This window comes from Loxodonta africana, chromosome 3 (genome assembly GCF_030014295.1).
Source record: "Loxodonta africana isolate mLoxAfr1 chromosome 3, mLoxAfr1.hap2, whole genome shotgun sequence".
Lineage (NCBI taxonomy): Eukaryota > Metazoa > Chordata > Mammalia > Proboscidea > Elephantidae > Loxodonta > Loxodonta africana.
Genome location: NC_087344.1, coordinates 41169293 through 41190778, shown reverse-complemented (window position 1 = coordinate 41190778; position 21486 = coordinate 41169293). Strand labels below are relative to the sequence as shown.

The window sequence follows — 21486 nt, the reverse complement described above, 5'->3', positions numbered from 1 at the left end:
TCCATCTCACACTTGCCTGGTTTACCAGTACGTCACTGGCTCCTGCTGCTCTGCTTAGGACTTGGTCTCCTCCCTTCTCCATCTATCATCTGTCCCCATGGTGAGCTCATCCAGCACTGCAGCTTTAAATGCATCTATGCACTGATGTCTTTCCAATTTACATCTCCAGACACGATCTCTCTCCAGAACCATAGACAGTTGCCTACTCCACATCTCCACTTCGGTGTCTAATAGGCATCTCAAAATTAAAGTCTCCCAAAAGAACACTCTTTGATCCATCCCAATCCTCTCCTCTCTCGATTTTCCTTGTCTCAATTATGAGCACCAGCACCAACCTAGTAGCTTGGGCCACAAATTAGGAATCATTCTTCATTCCTCCTTTCCCTAGCCCCCTACAAATCCAATCTCATCAGTCCTGACATCACCTCCAAAATATACCCCACTTCTCACCCTCTCCACTGCTACATCAGCCATACCAGGACCACCAATTACTGCAACAGCCTCCGAGTTGTTCTCCTTGCTTCCCCTGACCTCCACAGAGCAGCCAGAGAGATCTTTTGAAAATAAAAACCACACGTTGTCACTCGCTTGCTGACAGCTCATATCTCACCCTCCAAAGGCTTCCCACTGCCCTTAAAATCTTAAAGCCTACAGGAGCCCTGGTGGAGCAGTAGTTAAGAGTTCAGTCTGCTAACCAAAGGACTGGCAGTTCAAATCCACCAGCCACTCCTTGGAAACCTTATGGGGCAGTTCTACTCTGTCCTACACTGTCACTTAGAGCCAGAATTGACTCACTGGCAACTGGTTTAGTTTTCTGGTTTTACGCCATGCCTGCCTCACTTATCTCATCTCCCAGTTGTTCCCTCTGCTCTAGCCACAGGGTTTTTTTAATCATTCCTCAAACCACACACATTCCTGCCTTGGGGCCTTTGCATTTGCTGTTCCCTCTGCCTAAAATGTTCTTCCTCCAGGTTCTTAAGCAGATTGTCATTTGGATCTCAGTTCAAATGTCACCTCCTAAGAAAGTTCTCCCTTGGTGGCATAGTGGTTAAGAGCTACGGCTGCTAACCAAAAGGTTGCCAGTTTAAATCTACCAGGTGCTCCTTGGAAGCTGGTGGATTCTGAGCTGTCAACCTTCTGCCCTATACGGTTGCTATGCGTGAAAACCAACTTGATGGCAATGGGCTTTTTTTTTTTTTGTAAGAAAGGTCTCTTTTCAACCCATCTAAACTTTCCCACCTCAGTATCCTGTTTTATTTTCTTCTTAGCAGTCTCTGAAATTCTTATGTATTATTTTACTTGTGCATTGTTTGTATATGCATATATATGCACATGCATGTGTACGTATATATGTGTATATATCTATACATATATATACACACACACACACACTACCTATTTATGTACTTACACTTTTTTTGTCTTTCCCTCTAAACTATAACTTCCATGAGAACAGTAGCCTTGTCCGTCTGGTATCCTCAGCCTCCCAGTCAGTGCCTAGGCCATCAAAAATATTGGTGGCTACATAGGAAACGGCATGAAATACATGTTGTCAATAATCATGACACTGTGGCTCACTGTCAAAAAAGATAAAAGGTATGCAACATATTAAGAGAAAAGCCAGGTTACAGAAGTTTAAGTATACAGTTTCCAAAGGTGTAAATCTTCACGGAAGTAGACTGCCACATCTTTCTTCCACGGAATGCTGGTGGGTTTGAACCGCTGGAGCAGCCAAGCACTTTAACCACTGCACCACCAAGGCTCCTTTATGGATATGTGTTTTTTTTATATATATATATATCCATAAAGTATTGTCTTTCCCTCCAAACTGTAAAGTTTCATGAGAACAAAAGCCTTGTCTGTCTGGCACCCTCAGACACGGTACAGAGAACAGGATCACGGTTACTGACAACATGTTGTATTTAATGTCATCACCTATGTATTCATCAGTATTTCTGACAGGCTAATATATGCCAGGCACTGACCGGGAGGCTGAAGGTACCAGACACACAAGGTTCCTGTTCTCATGGAGTTTCATACACACAAACACACACACACAGGGGCATAGAAAAATGTCTGAAGAGATATATACCAAGAAGTCAACCATTCATCTCTGATGATAGAATTCTGGGTGCATTAGGCCATCTTCCTATTTCAGCTGTTCTGTGTGAATTGGTGGGTGGGGAGAAAGTCCTCCTGTTCCCAGGCTTCATGCTTCCACGTGGCAAGAGCTCCTTCCACAAAAGACACTCTTGACTTCTGCCTCACCCCCTCACTCACTCCCCAGAGAGGAGTGACTTATGACTGAGATAAGGAATTGAGTGTTTTTGCCTCGATCCTTCCTTTCACATTTCTGAGAGATCGGCCTGCATGCAGGGAGCACGCACTTTGCTCCTCTCCTGCACATCACCAGTGTTTCAGGGGAAGCTCCTGTGGATTTGTTTGGTACTTGACTTAGCTACCAAGGACTAAGTCAGGTAGACTAATTCAGGGACAAAGTCAATTTGAGGGTAAGCGCACTTGAGGAGTAGACCTAAATCACATGTGTTGGTTGATCATTCACTCATTCTATAATTATTCACTGAGCACCTACTATGTGCCAGGCACTGTTCTGAGCTTTGGGGATCTACCACTGAACTGAGCAAATCAAGACCCCTGCGTATCCAGAACTTACAGTTAAGAGGGGCATCCAGACAATGCACGAGGCAAAAAAGCAAACTATACAGCACAGCAGATGAGGATAAATGCTAATTCCAAATCAGTCGTGTCTTATCATCCCCATTAAATGACATAAAAAATACATAATCACCACACAGTAGGTTCCCTGAATTGCTTGAGGAATGGGACATTAAATATTACTGGAAAATGCTTAAATATAAGAAATTTGATTAACAATAATTAAGGATTTTAACAAAAATGATTATTAAATGATTAATCAACCAATTTGACCTCAAAGACTTATATAGAACACTCCACCCAACAGCTGCAAAGCATACTTTTTTTTTCTAGTGCACATGGAACACTCTCTAGAATAGATCACATATTAGGTCATAAAACAAAACTTTGCAGAATCCAAAACATCGAAATATTACAAGGCATCTTCTCAGACCGTAAAGCCATAAAAGTAGAAATTAATAACAGAAAAATTAGGGAAAAGAAATCAAATACTTGGAAACTGAACAATACCCTGCTCAAAAAAGACTGGGTTATAGAAGATATCAAGCAGGGAATAAAGAAATTCATAGAATGCAACGAATATGAAAACACTTTCTATCAAAACCTCTGGAACACAGCAAAAGCAGTGCTCAGAGGTCAATTTATATCGATAAATGCACACATACATAAATCTACTCTGTCCTATAGGGTCGCTATGAGTTGGAATCGACTCGATGGCAATGGGTTACGTAAAGAAGAGCGAGCCAAAATCAGAGAACTGTCCCTACAATTTGAACAAACAGAAAACGAGCAACAAAAGAATCTGTCAGGCACCAGAAAAAAACAAATAATAAAAATTATAGCAGAATTAAACGAATTAGAGAACAGAAAAACAAAAGAATTAACAAAGCCAAAAGCTGGCTCTTTGAAAAAATTAACAAAATTACTAAACCATTGGCCAGAATGACTAAAGAAATACAGGAAAGGAAACAATAACCCGAATAAGAAATGAAATGGGCCATATCACAACAGACCCAAATGAAATTAAAAGAATCATATCACATTACTATGAAAAATTGTACTCGAACAAATACAAAAACCTAGAAGAAATGGACGAATTCCTAGAAACACACTACCTACCTAAACTAACACAATCAGAAGTAGAACAACTAAATAGACCCATAACAAAAAAAAAGATTGAAAAGGTATTCAAAAACTCCCAACCAAAAAAAGCCCTGGCCAGGACGGCTTCACTGCAGAGTTCTACGAAACTTCCAGAGAAGAGTTAACACTGCTACTACTAAAGGTATTTCAAAGCACAAAAAAGGATGGAATACTACCTAACTCATTCTATGAAGCCAGCATATCCCTGACACCAAAACCAGGTAAAGACACCACAAAAAAAGAAAATTACAGACCTATATCCCTCATGAACTTAAATGCAAAAATCCTCAACAAAATTCTAGCCAACAGAATTCAACAACATATCAAAAAAATAATCCACCATGTCCAAGTGGGATTTATACCAGGTATGCAAGGTTGGTTCACTATTAGAAAAACAATTAATGTAATCCACCATATAAATAAAACAAAAGACAAAAACCACACGATCCTATCAATTGATGCAGAAAAGGCATTTGACAAATTCCAACACCCATTCATGGTAAAAACTCACAGCAAAATAGGAATAGAAGGAAAATTCCTCAACATGATAAAGGGCATTTATACAAAGCCAACAGCCAACACCATCCTAAATGGAGAGAGCCTGAAAGCATTTCCCTTGAGAATGGAAACCAGACAAGGATGCCCTTTATCACCACTCTTATTCAACATCGTGCTGGAGGTCCTAGCCAGAGCAATTAGGCTAGACAAAGAAATAAAGGGCATCCGGATTGGCAAGGAAGAAGTAAAATTATCTCTATTTGCAGATGACATGATCTTATACACATAAAACCCTAAGGAATTCTCCAGAAAACTACTGAAACTAATAGAAGCGTTCGGCAGAGTTTCGGGTTACAAGATAAACATACAAAAATCACTTGGATTCCTCTACAACAACAAAAAGAACATCGAAGAGGAAATCACCAGATCAATACCATTCACAGTAGCCCCCAAGAAGATAAAATACTTAAGAATAAATCTTACCAAAGATGTGAAAAACCTATACAAAGAAAACTAAAAAGTACTACTGCAAGAAACTAAACGGGACCTACGTAAGTGGAAAAACATACCTTGCTCATGGACAGGAAGACTTAACATAGTAAAAATGTCTATTCTAACAAAAGCCATCTATACATACAATGCACTTCCGATCCAAATTCCAACAACACTTTTTAATGTGATGGAGAAACAAATCACCAACTTCATATGGAAGGGAAAGAAGCCCCGGATAAGTAAAGCATTACTGAAAAAGAAGAACAAAGTGGGAGGCCTCACTCTACCTGATTTTAGAACATATTACACAGCCACAGTACTCAAAACAGCCGGGTACTGGTACAACGGGCACATAGACCAATGGAACAGAATTGAGAACCCGGATAAACACCGATCCACATATGAGCAGCTGATATTTGACTAAGGCCCAGTGTCAGTTAATTGGGGAAAAGATAGTCTTTTTAACAAATGGCACTTGCATAACTGGATATCCATCTGCAAAAAAATGAAACAGGTCCCATACCTAACACCACGCACAAAAACTAACTCCAAATGGATCAAAGACCTAAACATAAAGACTAAAATGATAAAGATCATGGAAGAAAAAATAGCGACGACATTAGGAGCCCTAATACAAGGCATAAACCAAAATACAAAACGTTACTAAAAATGACAAAGAAAAACCAGATAACTGGGAGCTCCTAAAAATCAAACACCTAGGCTCATCTACAGACTTCACCAAAAGAGTAAAAAGACCACCTACAGACTTGGAAAAAATTTTCAGCTATGGCATCTCTGACCAGCACCTGATCTCTAAAATCTACATGATTCTGTTAAAACTCAATCGCAAAAAGACAAAGAACCCCATTAAAAATTAGGCAAAGGATATGAACACCCACTTCATTAAAGAAGATATTCAGGCAGCTAACAGATACATGAGGAAATGCTCTCAATCATTAGCCATTACAGAAATGCAAATTAAAACTACAATGAGATTCCATCTCATCCAACGAGGCTGGCATTAATCCAAAAAACACAAAATAATAAATGTTGGAGAGGCTGCGGAGAGACTGGAACACTTCTACACTGCTGGTGGGAATGTAAAATGGTACAACCACTTTGGAAATCTATCTGGCGTTTCCTTAAAAAGCTAGAAATAGAATTACCATACAACCCAGAAATCCCACTCCTTGGAATATATCCTAGAGAAATAAGAGCCTTTACACGAACAGATATATGCACACCCATGTTTACTGCAGCTCTGTTTACAATAGCAAAAAGATGGAAGCAACCAAGGTGTCCATCAACGGATGAATGGTTAAATAAATTATGGTATATTCACACAATGGAATACTACGCATCGATAAAGAACAGTGACGAATCTGTGAAACATTTCATAACACAGAGGAACCTGGAAGGCATTATGCTGAGCGAAATTAGTCAGAGGCAAAAGGACAAATATTGTATAAGACCACTACTACAAGATCTTGAGAAGAACACATTCTTTTTTGGTTACGAGAGGGGGGAGGGAGAGAGGATGGGAGAGGGTTATTTAATGATTAGATAGTAGATAAGAACTACTTTAGGTGAAGGGAAGGACAACACTCAATACAGGGAAGGTCAGCCCAACTGGACTGGACCAAAAGCAAAGAAGTTTCCTGAATAAACTGAATGCTTCGAAGGTCAGCGGAGCAAGGGAAGGGGTTTGGGGACTATGGCTTCAGGGGACATCTAAGTCAACTGGCAAAATAAATTCTATTAAGAAAACATTCTGCATCCCACTTTGAAGTGTGGCGTCTGGGGTCTTAAAAGCTAACAGGCGGCCATCTAAGATGCATCAATGAGTCTCAACCCACCTGGATCAAAGGAGAATGAAGAACACCAAGGTCACAAGGTAATTATGAGCCCAAGAGACAGAAAGGGCCACATGAACTAGAGACTACATCATCCTGAGACCAGAAGAACTAGATGGTGCCTGGCTACAACCGATGACTGCCCTGACAGGGAGCATAAAAGAGAACCCCTGAGGAGGCAGGAGAACAGTGGGATGCAGACCCCAAATTCTTATAAAAAGACCAGACTTAATGGTCTGACAAACACTAGAAGAATCCCGGAGGTCATGGTCCCCAAACCTGTTGGCCCAGGACAGAAACCATTCCCGAAGGCAATTCATCAGACATGGATTGGACTGGACAATGGGTTGGAGAGAAAGATGCTGAAGAGGAGTGAACTACTTGCATCAGGTGGACACTTGAGACTATATTGGCATTTCCTGTCTGGAGGGGAGATGGGAGGGTAGAGGGGGTTAGAAACTGGCAAAACGGTCACGAAAGGAGAGACTGGAAGAAGGGACCGGGCTGACTCATTAGGAGGAGAGTAAGCGGGAGTATGTAGTAAGGTGTATGGAAGTTTATATGTGAGAGACCGACTTGATTTGTAAACTTTCACTTAAAGCACAATAAAAATTGTTTAAAAAAAATGATTATTAAATGATCAGAGTTAGGAAGTCTAAATTTTGTTCAACAGTACAAAAATAAAATTTTAACTTACACATTAACAACTGTCTCCTGATACCAGGAAATAAGAGTCTGTCACTACATAGTTTAAACACATCAGTAAAAATTAGGAAATGAGTAGACTCTGCTCTCAATTTTACAGATCCCATTACAGATAGTTCCCAAATTACAACAGGGTTCCACTCCGACAACTCTGTCGTTAAGTCGGTTCTGATACAAGTCGAATATCTCATTTTTTAAGTTCTCATTATTATTGCCTTTTTATTATCAGTATCTTTATAAATCCAATCTTTACCTGTCTTTGGGGGTTGACATGGAAGTGATAACATCAGCAAATTACTCACTGCAATACTGTATGTAATACACATTACTAACAATAAATGTTTAAAAAAAAAAAAAGACTGTCATAACACAAATATGTTGTATATTGGGGACTACCTGTAATTTCAAGCCATTTTAATGTACTCTTTCTCAGAAACAGGATGTGACATTTACCCTCTCTTTCATCAATTTTTTTAGTTTTTAAGAAAGTAAATATATTTAAGTATTTTCCCCCTTCTCTTTTTGAAAAAGTGACCCTCTGCAGCATTTTCTAAACAAGAACTCCATCCAACAGGAATTCCCTTCCAGCAAGAAAAGACTCCCTCTTGGCCAGCTTCTCTGAATAGCTTCCTCTCCCCAACACAGAGCACTGGGAGGGCTGTCCTTGACCTGCTGTGCTTGGATTTCCCCACCTCCCCTGCAGTGCTACACACACTGGCCTATTTAAAACAGAACTGCTTCAGGGTATGAGCTACAAACACAATAATGGTCTTTTTCAAAGGGAGGGCTTGGTTTTGGTTTCAATGTTACCTGTTCTAGGCATTCCCTGTCTCCCAGCCCCTCTGGCCACCTGCTCCTCTTCTGGCTTTAGGTGAAGATGGCTATATTTTCTAACCAAGGTTAAGCTGCTTTTCAGTTTCCTTGTTTCTTGGTCATGGGAACTTTTTTTTTTTTTTTTTTTCCGTCTTCTCTCTTGGAATTAGAATAAAATGGGCTCAGGGCTAAATAAGCCTTGCCTCAGAACTTCACCTTGGTTCCACCACAGATACCCCCTGACCTGGGTGCATGCACCCCTACCCTGTTTCATCACGTCCAATTCTCCAGAGCTGAAGCTTCTCCCAGTTTCCTCATTTCTCCCCAAACATAAATTCCAGGTCCTTTTAAACTTTACTTTCACTTCATCTCACCATCCCTCACCAGGCCAGTGAACACACCACCACCTCAGCATATCAGAAAACCTAACGGAATCCACATATTCTGCTGGTACACTCTTCCTTCGAGAGAGAACACTGCCACGCCCAAACTCGTATCTCATCGCATTCACCCTAACCTACTGGTAGTTTCTCGTCCATCTAAAATGGATTCTTTTTTGGTTTTTCTTTCTCATTTTTTCCAACTTTCTAAAGCATTAAACTGAAAAACTTGAGTTACTTTCAAGGAATTTCTTTTAAAAACTTCAATGGAACTTCATAATTGCCAAGGTAATTTGGTAGGTAGCTATTCGAACTGACTGGAAGGTGGGTAGGCAGATAGATAGCTAAGTAGGTAGATTATGACATTAGGCTTTACGGGTCTGCTTTTCTCAGGGATTTGGGCCAAATGGAGATGCAGAAGAAGGGGACAGAGGGACTATGTTTCATACTACCTCCTCAAAATATATCTAAAAAATGAGAATATGCTTCCTCATACTCACACCACTGCCACCCATACTTAAAAAGCGTTTTCTGTATACCAAGACATCAACAGATACATCAGAAAAATACCAAAATACTTTGCATTTCCTGAATTCATACTTTCAGAGTAATTTAGGAGTACAGGACCTCCAGGTTTGGGTCCAGTTTGGGAGTTTATTTACTATTAATTGATTATTCTTATTTTATCCTATTTATTTTTATTTGTAAAGTGTGTAATTTAGTAGGTACTTACTAGCTGAAAGACATGAAAAGATTCCAGAAAGCTCAACTTTATCTCATGTAGCCAAAAAAAAAAAAAAAACCGTTACCATTGAGTCAATTTCAACTCATAGCGACCCTACAGGACAGAGTAGAACTGCTCCATAGAGTTATCCAAGAAGCAGCTGGTAGATTTCAACTGCTGGCCTTCTGGTTAGCAGCCAAGCTCTTAACCACTGCACCAGCAGGGCTCTATGCAGCCAAAGTGCACCAAAATATACATGAGTAATATGCGGACAGCAACACTGCAAGGGAAGGCTGCTGAAGTTAATTAGAAAACACTTCCGCCCCCCGCTCCGCAAAAAAAACCCAAACCCATTGTCATCCAGTCAATTCCAACCCACAGCAACCCGACAGGACAGAGCAGAACTGTCCCATAGAGTTTCAAAGGAGAGTTTGGCGGATTCGAACTGCTGACCTTTTGGTTAGCAGCCGTAGCACTTAACCACTACATCAACAGGGTTTCCAGAATACACTTCCAGGAGGTCTTAATTCTTCATCCAAGTGGTTCTCACTTGTCAACTTGTTAGAAATGCAAATTCTCATACCTCACCCCAGACACACTGAGTCAGAAATTATGGAGATAGAGCCCAACAAACTGTTTTAATAAGTCCTCTGGGTGATTCTGATGCCTGCTGAAGTCTGAAGACCACTAAGCTAAAGTCAACCTTTTCTGTACTCTTCTCCTTTCCATCTCAGCTGACCTTCAACAGGGCTCAGCTTTTCCTGTATGGAAAGTCACCACCACCCAAAGTCTCCCTACTACTACTGAAAAGAGTCGAAAATTTTATTCCCACATAACTCATCAGTAAATGTTGCTGTTGCTGTTGTTAGCAGGTGCTGTCAAGTCAGTTTTGACTCACAGCGACCTTACAGAACAGAGCAGAACTGCCCCACAGGTTTCCAAGGAGCAGTTGGTAGATTTGAACTGCTGACATTCCGGTTAGCAGCCAAGCTCTTAAACACTACACCACCAGGGCTCCAATGGTTCACAAGATATGCCTAAAACCCAGTGCCGTCGAGTCGATTCCGACTCATGGCGACCCTATAGGACAGAGTAGAACTGCCCCATAGAGTTTCCAAGAAGCGCCTAGCAGATCAGAACTGCTGACCCTTTGGTTAGCAGCCATAGCACTTAATCACTACGCCAACCAGAGTTTCCATAAGATATACAGAGTTTTAACTGCAACTGAAAACTTGACACAAGCACTCTTCATCCAACTTAGAAAAATGTGAGCCCAGGCTGACTGGATCTTCATTTTTCCCTTAACATCTTTTTAAAAAAAATCTCAGGAAGCATCACAACTCCTTAAGAGCTGGGCAAAAGAACAATCAGTCCAAATTTCAACTCCAGTGCTAGAAAAGTATAGAAACTTGGAGAAAGTACCAAAGACCCCTGAAAAGATGCTGCCCTTGAGTGTGAGGACTCCACCAGGTCCATAAGAGATACAAAATTCCCAAGCTGTTGGAGAATGAAAATGTTCTGGAATTAGATAGTGCTGGCGATTGCGCAACTTTGTGAACATACTAAAAACCAATAAGCTGTACACTTAAAAAATAAAATACAATGAGATAAAAGGATAATGAACAGTAAAAAAATAAATAAAATAAACTCCCCATCTGGGTCCAAACCTACCTGGGAGGTCCTGTAATTCCAAATAATTCTGAAAGCAACAATAATAATCTAGCCTCCAAAACTGGCGAACCAGGTTTTGAGACATATCTTTAAAGTCACTAAGCACACCCAACTAAGACCCAAAAAAGGCCCAAGAGGGTAAGTGTCTTCCTTAAGATACAGCTAACTAGTGGCAGAGCCAAGATTAGAACCGGCTTCTGAATGCCAGTTCTGTACCCTTTTTAAGATACTAGCATTCCTCAGTTTGAGCTCTATGGAATTATTACCACGAGTCCATGGGCTCCCAATAAATTATTAACCTCACACCTTATTTTAAATATTTTTAATAAAAAATATAACAATATATTCTAACACAAATTCATTGCTCAAATTTGTGTTTAGAATTGGCTTGGTACTTAGTACAAAAGTGGTACTTAGTAGCATCATTTAAACTGTTCTCATTGAGCTAATGAGAAAAGGACAGACGTGAACTTAAGACCAAATGATATGTATGTGCTAAATTCTAATGACATCACACTTGCTGTGCAAAACACCATTTCTGACTATTTCAATGGGGGAAGGAGGGTTAGATAATTGCAAGGCACAAAATAACGCCACATGCCAAATTCAAAAGAACCTGCTTCAGAATAACCAGTATTATATTCATGTTGCAAGAGATCATTTAGTTTTGGTTAAAACATTATCCATTGCATTTAACTGTTATTAATATAAACCATTATTTTTGTAGTTCCCCTCTATATAATGTATGTATCCATTTGAGTTTTATTTCCAAGAATAAGAAATTTATACTGAGCTTTTCATTTTTATATATTTCATTCATTCAACAAATATTTTATTGAACACGAATTTGGGACCAGGTATTTTTCTGAAGTGCTACATACTTAAGTAATATTATAATAAAAATAGTTCAGGTCAACCCTAGGGGTGGGTCCGCAGGTACTGTCTTCCTTTAAAGAAAATTTTCTTTAATATCTTATTCAAATTCTCCCACCCTTCCTGGGGCCAAACCAGGCTTGTACTGCTCCTTCTCACCTGTCTTCTCCTACTGATGCAGAAGGACATTCTGCTCCCATCATTCCAATGCATCCAACCTACCTCTGCTACCAGCTATACTGTCTGATAAACAGATGTGTTTACTTGGATTTTGGTATCAGGGTTGAACAGAGGAATTATATTTAACCCATTTGCTCCAAAATATCACCACATTTAATTTGAAATTAGGTACCACATACAAAAATCAAATGGAGTCGCTCTTAAAACTGCGCTGTCTGTGTTGCTGCTCCTATCTGCATCTGTATATTTGCAATTTAACCAGAAAAGCCCTGCCTGGACTCAGAGAATAATCTGGACCATTCAAACCATTACAACTACCAAAACCTAAATAAAACAAAGTCCTACCATAGGGTTAACTAACTTTTCACATCATCAAGGCCAAAATATCTCACTGGCACTTTATAATTAGAGTGCTAATGCTTCTCCACTTAGCTCACATTTTGGAAGTCTGAAGAGTCCTAAATGATCCCCCAAAAATGTGGGTCTGTATTTCAAATAGATAGCATCTACATACACTAGGAAAACCAACCACTGAAAAAATTACAGCCCTAAATCTATGACTTTGTAAGTTATACAAAAAAAAAAAAACTGAAAATACAAGACACTCAAGAATAAATGCCTACACATTAAAATGATAAAAGAAATGAAAAAGGTAGTTTCTTTTTGTTAAAAAAAAAAAAAAAAAATGAAATATAATTTAATAATTCTCCCAGTTTTAAAGTCCATTTTCTTACTTGGATATAAAAAGTCAAAAAAAAAACAAAGTATTCAGAATTTAAAAGGGTAATTCTCCATCCTTGGAAGGCATCACAGAGTCCTGAAAGGTTGGAGGTTCAAGTCTACTCAAAGGTGCCTCAAAAGAAAGGCGTGGTAATTATTTCTAAAAAAATCAACCACTGAGAACCCTATGGAGAACACTTCTACTCTGACACATATGAGGTCACCATGAGTCAGAGCTAACTCTACAGCAACTGGTTTTTTTTTTTTTTTTTAAAGCATCATACTCACATATTTCTTTTTCCTCAGGTTCTTTGGTGTAGCTTAGAATCTATCGGTCAGTACGTATACTCTCTCTACATAGATGTTTTTACTTTTAAGAATGTATTCAATATAGAAATCTCTGAAGCTACCACCAACTAAAAACATTTGTGGCAATTTTAAGATCACTATACACAAGAATTCTATTTTATTTGCTTACTCTAGAGAAACTTTGCATTAGAGGAAAAGCAAACAAAATAAAGAACATTAATAGTTCAAAAACAGTAGCACACACAAGTGATTTGAACATGTTTGGGGAGAACATTTTCATTATGAAAGGTGCAAGGTGCTGCATTAGTGGGGCTTTTGGAAGCATGCCATTTGAAATCTAGATTCGGAGACTGGGGATTGCAGTAGTTATATTTTAAGTCAAACAGCTAAAGCTAATTAATGACTAAACAAAAGAAATTTCAGTCTGGACAACATATATGGAGTACTAATATGCATAATTATAAAGTAGTCACTTGTGCAATCAGGAAGTTACATTAGCATAATTATTTCTGGCTCTGGGCCTTAAAAATGTTAACTTAAAATGCAGAAACCTTATAATAGTTCACTTAATAAAGATGTGAATACCCAACTGATTGTGAAATAAGAGTTGGTCCTTTTACGAATGTGCAGGGTGTAATATATTCTTTCTACCCTGCCCTGGAAATAATGAACAGGCCTAGCCCTTGAGGTTCAGTGCAGGATGGTTACGCAGTTACAAAATTTCTACTTTTAATATATTTTCCTCATTATTCAGAGCCCACAAAATCCTTTTAGTATCCACTATTAAGATTCAAAACTACTTTCCTAAGAAATGAGTGCTCACTACTTTTAAAATATCATCATGCAAAAATACATTAAGTTTATGTACAATCCTTGAAAATATAAACAAATAAAGAAGCCAAATAATTCTATAAAACAAGTCAGCGTGCTATTATGTGAAGGACCAGAAGTCATTAAAGAGGTGTCAGGCCTTGGAAAAGTCACTTTGAGCTCTTCTTTGGGGCAGATCAGATGTGGGACAAGGTACCAAAAACTATGAACTCTGAAGCCAGGGTGCCAGGCTGGCTGGCTCTGGCTACGTTACTTAACATCTCCTGGGGCTTCTGATCTATAATGTGAGGATAATCAAATAACCTACCTCAAAGGGTTAATTCAAAGATTAAATTACATTAGTCATGTAAAGGGCTCAACAGTGCCTAGCATACAACAGATGCTCAATAAAATGTCTGGTATTAGCATTATTATTGTCATCCCACTATCATTATCTTGACTTCAGAACCTGAGAAAGGGTGTTTGTCGTTGAAGAAGCATAACCTATAACTGATTTGTTTTTAAATATAACATCTAACTTATTCTGCAATTGCAAATAACAATCAAGAAGGGCAGGAGATTTTTATTTCTTCAGTGGGTTACAACAGGTTATAAGAAGTTTAACTAGCCCTAAACCCAGTGCCGTCAAGTCGATTCCGACTCATAGCGACCCTATAGGACAGAGTAGAACTGCCCCACTGAGTTTCCAAGAAGCGCCTGGCAGATTCGAACTGCCGACCCTTTGGTTAGCAGCCGTAGCACTTAACCGCTACGCCACCAGGGTTTCCAAAGATTAAACCCAGTGCTGTCTAGTCGATTCCGACTCATAGCGACCCTGTAGGACAGAGTAGAACTGCCCCACAGAGTTTCCAAGGAGTGCCTGGCGGATTCGAACTGCTGACCTTTTGGTTAGCAGCCATAGCACTTAACCCCTATGCCACCAGGGTTTCCTAACTAGCCCTAAGATTTCCATTATCTTCTAATAGTCTTCCTTTTGGTGACTTCAGCTTCACCAAACATTTGCATAGGAACCCACATAACTAATCCTATATTAACTTTTTTTAATCCAAAACTAAATTACAGAATTAATTTCCTGAGTATACTAATGTGGTTTAGAGTTGCAGGTCTTTGATTTAAAGCCTAGAGAACACGCAACAGAATCAAAGTCCCTAAGAATTAATGAACAACACAGAACTTAAACTCAGAGACAGGCACAATCAAGTGTGCTGACTTGGCCAAATTATTGAACTACTTTCTAACTACGCACTTTCATCTATAAAAGGAAAAATTACCCATTTTGCAATACTATTATAAGGCTTAGAAATTATTATAAGTCCCAGTCACTAGCAAACAACAGGTGCTCAATAAATGGCAACATATGGATGGGCACAATCACTCTCACTTCTCCTCTCAATAGACAAATACATTCTTGTTCATACACACACACCGTACAAAAGTTGAGTTTTCTCAAATAATCACAAATATTTAAACACAGATCTGCATAAAGGAATTTCTCAAAAGTACAGCGGAGTCCAATTTTACCCGGGAACTCAAATGTAAGACATAGCAGAGGGACAGAGAATATGAGAGCAGAGAAAGATGACAGTTGAAATCATACAGGCAACCCGGACTGCCAGTCCACGCCGTGAACATATGCTCAGCAATGACAGTGAGATGGAAAACACGAATCTGCTGCTCTCTCGACTGCTCTCGTCCCCACATGCCTCTCCCAATGTGTCTTGTCCCAGTGAGTGCAATTTAAAGAAATGTGGGTTGTGTACAATATAGTTTCTAAATACAAGCTGACTACTTCATTTGGTCCTCAACCAAAGACATAAAAACCTATTCCAACTCCGGACAGAAAACAGGCTCTTAATATTGACAATACAAATAAATTTTACTTTATGAGCAATTCAAAGGATTTCATGGGCAATTTTGATTAACCATGACTTTGCCTTACATAGGACCAGAGCCCCAGTGAGAGACAAGTCCACTGAAGTAGAGTTCCTTCAGGTTTTAATGTCCACATGAAGGATGGCTGGATGGAAAACATGATAAAGTGCCAACACCCAGTTAGATCAAAGAAGTGAGTGAATTAATATTAGTACTGATTGTTCTGTTCCTCCTATTGTCCAAGCCAGATAAGGAAAAAAAGTGATGACAGGATACCATCACCACATAAAACTCCGTGGAGTTAGCAACTCCTGATCTAAGTCTGCTACTGCCACACTCAAGATTCCTCTATTTTCCCTAAAGCCAAAAAGGAAACAAGGAAAAAAGCCTAACATCCTCTACACAGAAATATAACCCAACCTTTAAATTCAGTTTTGTCAGAAGGGTTTTTGTCGCCGTTGAGCGGACATATTACTCAAAGAACAAGGAAAAAATGACTGCAAAAGACTAGGGAGTAAGGACACGTCAGATGTTACCTCCTGCTGCCTCTACCCTTAGGAACATACACACTCACCTCTCACCTTGCTAGTTCCCAGCAGTAGTGAGAGCTTATGCAAAACAACCCACATTTTCTCCCCTAGACCCCCCACTTTTATATTTTACCAGTAAGAGATGGGGAAGCATTTTCTTCTGCAAACTTGGACTTAGGCAACACTGTGACCTAAACCAGTGGTCTTTAAGGGGGGGATGCGTACTGGGGTCCTGAAAGGAAATACAAAACAAATTTTTCTTTTTATCTCATTTCCTCTATGACAATTCTTTATTGGGCATTTTATAATGCATCTTCTGTATTAGTAAAGTGGAAACATAAATAATTGAGAGGTAGTAAGTATGTCAGAGTTGAAGAGCTGTGCTCAAAAATTTCAAGTTTTGAAACCACTCCTCCAAATGATCTACCAACTAAATTTCTGACACTGTTCCACCTGCTTGATAAAACCCTCTAAAACCACTGATTTTAATTCATTAAACAATTTCCAGTTTCAAATATAATTTCAAATTACAATTAAAAGATACTGCCAATTTCATACAGAACATAATACTGAAAGAATACAAAACTATGTCATTTGCTACATTTATAAACAAACTGGAGCTAATCTATAATAACATGGTATCAAATCCATGTTTCAAGGAACACTATGAAACATACTGAGTTTCTGAATAACTGATGGCCAAGTTGTGATCTACTGAAGAGTTTCCAAATGATACTATTTTGGTAAACGAGTAACCATCTATAATTAAGATAAATTTCAGCACATTTACTTTGTTTTCAAGTCTTAAATGCTTGAAATAGTTAATAACTGATTAAAACACTAGGCCTCTGAGCTAGCTAATGCCTGTCAATGCAAAAACTTCTGTCTGAGGGAAAAATATAATTTATGCAAATAATTAAAATAGGCATACCTTAAAAAAAATCTTAAATCAGACAAGATAACAAAGCTATGAGGTTCTAGTGAGTATTTAAATCTGTAAACTTACAAGTAAAAAGACTTTCAGCCATATAACTGAAAACACAAGCAATCTAAGTCAAGAAGTTAGAGCAAAAGAATCTTTTTTAAAGAAGAAAGATAAATAGGCAGCACTATTTTCTTCTGTCTTTTAACAAAACTGAGTGCCCAGTTATGGGCAGGACACTATTTAACTTCACTTAGAGGTAGATGAACCAGCAACACGAATCAATTCATACCAACTTTGTAAAACCAGTAACCCCAACCATTTGAATTAAGGAATATAATTCCCACATTGATAAATATATGCCCAATTCTTATCACCACACTAAACAGATACTACCCTAAAATGACATGCTCAGATTTCAAAATAAAAAGGATGACAAGACAATCCACCCCTCATATTATGACTCCGAGATTAAAATTTACCAAAGGAAACATCATCCAAGAAGACAAGCTTTTATTCATTCTACTTCATCAATCTACTTTTTAATTGTACGCCAAATATACAATCTATTATACAGCCTTCGTTCTTAACAAAAATTCCTATTATTGAGGTAAACCAGTTAATTTTCCAAGCTAACTTCCTTCATCAAAAAGGATTAAGTACTGTTTAGTAATAAGAAGCCTGCCTTTCCCAAATCTACAGAAACTTCACATTGTCAAGACACTGCAATGTTCTGTGGAACACTGGAGCTGTATCTTTATTAATTCATGACAACATAAGAGCTAATGTCTAACTGAGATGCAGACAGAGTTAAGCACACCTCAGAGACACCAAAATGCCAGAAAGCACAAATATAAAAACTCATGCTACCTTAGTAAGTTAGCGTGCACATTTTATGTTTTTCATTGCAAGCCAAGCAGACCAGAGATAGTTCAAGAAGCATGTTGGTATCTGTCATTCCAGATTAAATATTCTTCTCAAATACAATTTCCAAATTCAGTACTTTGAATTTCGACCTAATATGAAGTAATGCTACACAAAATGGCCTAACATGTTTGCCCTTAAAGAAATTATACCCTTAAAAACAGAAATGTATCTACCTCATTAGTGTTCCAGCGGTGCCTCTCTTTTGGTAAACTTGAACATTTCGGCAGACATTCAAGCAGCTTTTTCGGTAAAAAGATTTTTACATGACTACTATTGCTGTTCCCATGATCATCTATAAAGAAGAAAACAATAAATTCAGAAAAAATTAAAGAGAAAACCTCCTTTTAAGTATACTGGCAAGGTCAGAAACAGCAGTTCAGTTTAGTCATTGTGTGGCCAAGAGCATCACAAGGCTCCACTATTGCTCCTAGTTAATAAGGTTCATTAACATATTGATCAGATAGGCAGCAGAAATCCGGTCAGGAAGTACTAAAGTAAGACTGAGCTTTTGCTCCATGACAAGCCAGTGAAGAGGGAATATCCCAGGAGCTGCCCAAAACCAGAACATTACTTTTAAAAGTTCTTTCCCCATGTTTCCATGAAGCACATCAAAATTGCAAAATAATTTAAAATCTTTTATTAGCCAGTTGAAAGTTTTTAAGTTTTCTAGGTAAGAAGAATTGTAATAATATTTAAGATTAGGTTTTATTCATTAATACTACTTCAACTCCTAGGGTACAAACGAAATTTATCGTTTCAAAAGCAAATCACAAATCTTATAGGGAATTTAAATTTTCAGTTAACTACCCAGAGAATACAGAAGCTGGCCTCTCTAGCCTAAATCTAAAAACACAGTTTAATTAACTTGATTTACATATACATAATATATTTATTTTTATCTATACAATTAATATATTTCATCAAAATGTAGCTCTTCTAAATGAGTTTGAGAAAAGTTAATTATTTTCAGCCTAGGTGGTACTTCTGATTACCTAATCATCAACCTACCTGATGCTATTTAAAAAAAAAAAATTTAGAAGAGATCATCTCCTTTACATAACACTAAATATCCATTTATTATTTCACTTCTATAACAAAATCCCTTTGTCTGGCTCAAAATTTCTTCCCACTTTTGGCACATTTAGGTCAAAGTTTTGAATTACTCACTCCAATTTTTCTTAAGTGTTAAACGGAAGCCCCAACATCCAAAGGGTACAATGTCTAACTAGAAACCATGGAGCAATACATTAAAACATTAAAAACTGAATTTGTTCCAGTAAGTCACAGTTAAATTGACTTATTCAGGTATTAATAAAGTATTAAAAAAGCACTGAACTCATAGTCGAGAGTCCAGGAGTGAGGCCCAGTTCTGCTACCTTCTAATTGTGTGACCTTGGGTAAGTTACTTAATATTTTTAGCTTTCCCAAATCAAGGCGAATTAGATGACCTCTAATTCTCTCCCAGGCACAAATCTCTATAAAATTTACTGTCATTCAGTAGCTTAAAATGCCTTACAATTATACAACTTTATATAGGCATACAGGCATTAGTTAGTAATGTGAGAAGTGAAAAACAAAAATATATTTTACAGTTATTTATCATAATCTTGTGCAGCATAGTCTCATTTTTGAACATGTGAAAAACATAAAAGAATAAAAAATATTTTCTAAGGTCACAATAAAATCCTCTCCCAACATTCTTCATCTGATTAACTCATTTCTTCCCAAGGAACAGATCTTAACAGGAAAATATTGGGCACAGAAATAAAGTCTAAGAAAATTTACTACATAATATAGAAAAATATTTTATAGGGATGAACTTAAAGAGAGTTTTAGCATACTAAATCCTCTTTGGTCCATGAACTACAAAACCAGTTGAATTATAATACCCATCCTATATATTTTTATAAGCAGTATAAATACCTGAAAAACTTAAAAACTGACTGCTTTTAAGAATTCAAAATTTGAATTTAATAGCAAAAATAAGATGAAGCTTTTTAAAAAATCTTCCTATAAAACCAAAAGGAAACAGCTCGACTAAGAGAAAGTTCACAGAAAGTTCTGTATTAATTACACACTATAAAACCTTCGTAATTTTATGGGCTTATGCATGCTCCCTGCACTTCATTCTCCCGGGGGAGGCACCAAGGGCCATAAAACTTTAAAGCATAGAATACCAAATCACGTGAGCCTTTACCTCCCTTCTCTCTTCCCCTACGTGGTTTTATTCTCATTTTTAAAAATCTCCCATGATGTGTATGATTCTGAAGGTGGAGGTGAAATTCCAAAATCTATACTCAGTTCAAATATTCAATATTTACAGGGTACCTTCTATGAAAATAACACTATGCTAGGCACTCAATCAATCTGCCTACTCTGAATTATATATAAGTAGTCACATCTCTGAGAAAGCTGTTTGTTTAAAGTATAATTCTGAACAATAATGAACAGAATATTAAACCCCAGCTCTTAATACCATGTTTGTGATCACAACCTGATGTCAGTGCTCTGTGTCCTTTCAGTCTCCTTGAGGAACCCAGCTGCCCTGTGGCATATAAAGCATGTCTACCTATATACGTCTATATATGTATTAAGCTTGTCATATACATGCAGTGTGTGTATATACACTACGTGTGTGTATGTGTTATAGTGCTCTTTTCAACAGCATAACTAACTGCTATAGAAAATTCTTCAGTCGTCCACTCTGATACCAAATCAAGCAGTGATGAATCGGCCCAAAGGCTTTTAAGGAGGAAAAGGAGAATGGCTGTGTAAGCACTGTCTCAACAAAGTTTCTAAATATAGCACTTTACGGGGCTGTGCAGCCATGGGTTCAAAAGGAATAGGAGTATGACAGGCCAATGGGTTCCCCTTAATCAGTTTTTAAACTGTGCTATTTCCAGAACCTTAAGTTCACGCTGAATATCAATTGGATGTTTTTAAGGAACATAACAATGGATACATTATCCCACTGTGCATTATGAAGATAGCAGTTTTAATACTGGGGAAAGTATATTAGGAACTAAAAGAGGCAAAATGTTAAAACTTCCCATATTTTCAAATTTCAGTTTTTGTAGTTAAAGTATATAGAGTAACTTTGTTTTACACTGGAAAAGAATCACTTGCATAGCTATACCGTATAAAAATATTTTTTAATTAAAAGCTGCCTTTTAATGTTTTTGAAATAACCATAAAAGATAAAATAATTAGATAAACACATATGCCAGTGTCTTTAAATCCTTTTACAATACCTTAACAGTAAAATTAAGGTATACTGTGGTTTCAACTGCACCTCAGTATTTAATCCAAGTAGTTAAACTTTGACACTGCATAATGGTAGTGTCAACCAAATGACAGTAAAAACATC

General features: G+C 37.8%; 1 protein-coding gene across 3 annotated transcripts in view; it reads right to left on the bottom strand.

Moving 5' to 3' along the window:
• The window catches only part of CAMTA1 (calmodulin binding transcription activator 1), a 1094671-nt gene that overhangs the window by 1040004 nt on the left and 33181 nt on the right, over nucleotides 1-21486 (bottom strand). For all 3 annotated transcript variants that reach the window (XR_010321279.1, XM_064281181.1, XM_064281182.1), the window contains exon 3: nucleotides 18293-18411. Coding sequence is in view for 2 of the 3 variants with exons in the window: in XM_064281181.1 (XP_064137251.1) it covers nucleotides 18293-18411 (119 nt within the window). In the remaining variant the exon portion in view is untranslated. The remainder of the gene's footprint in view (nucleotides 1-18292; nucleotides 18412-21486) is intronic.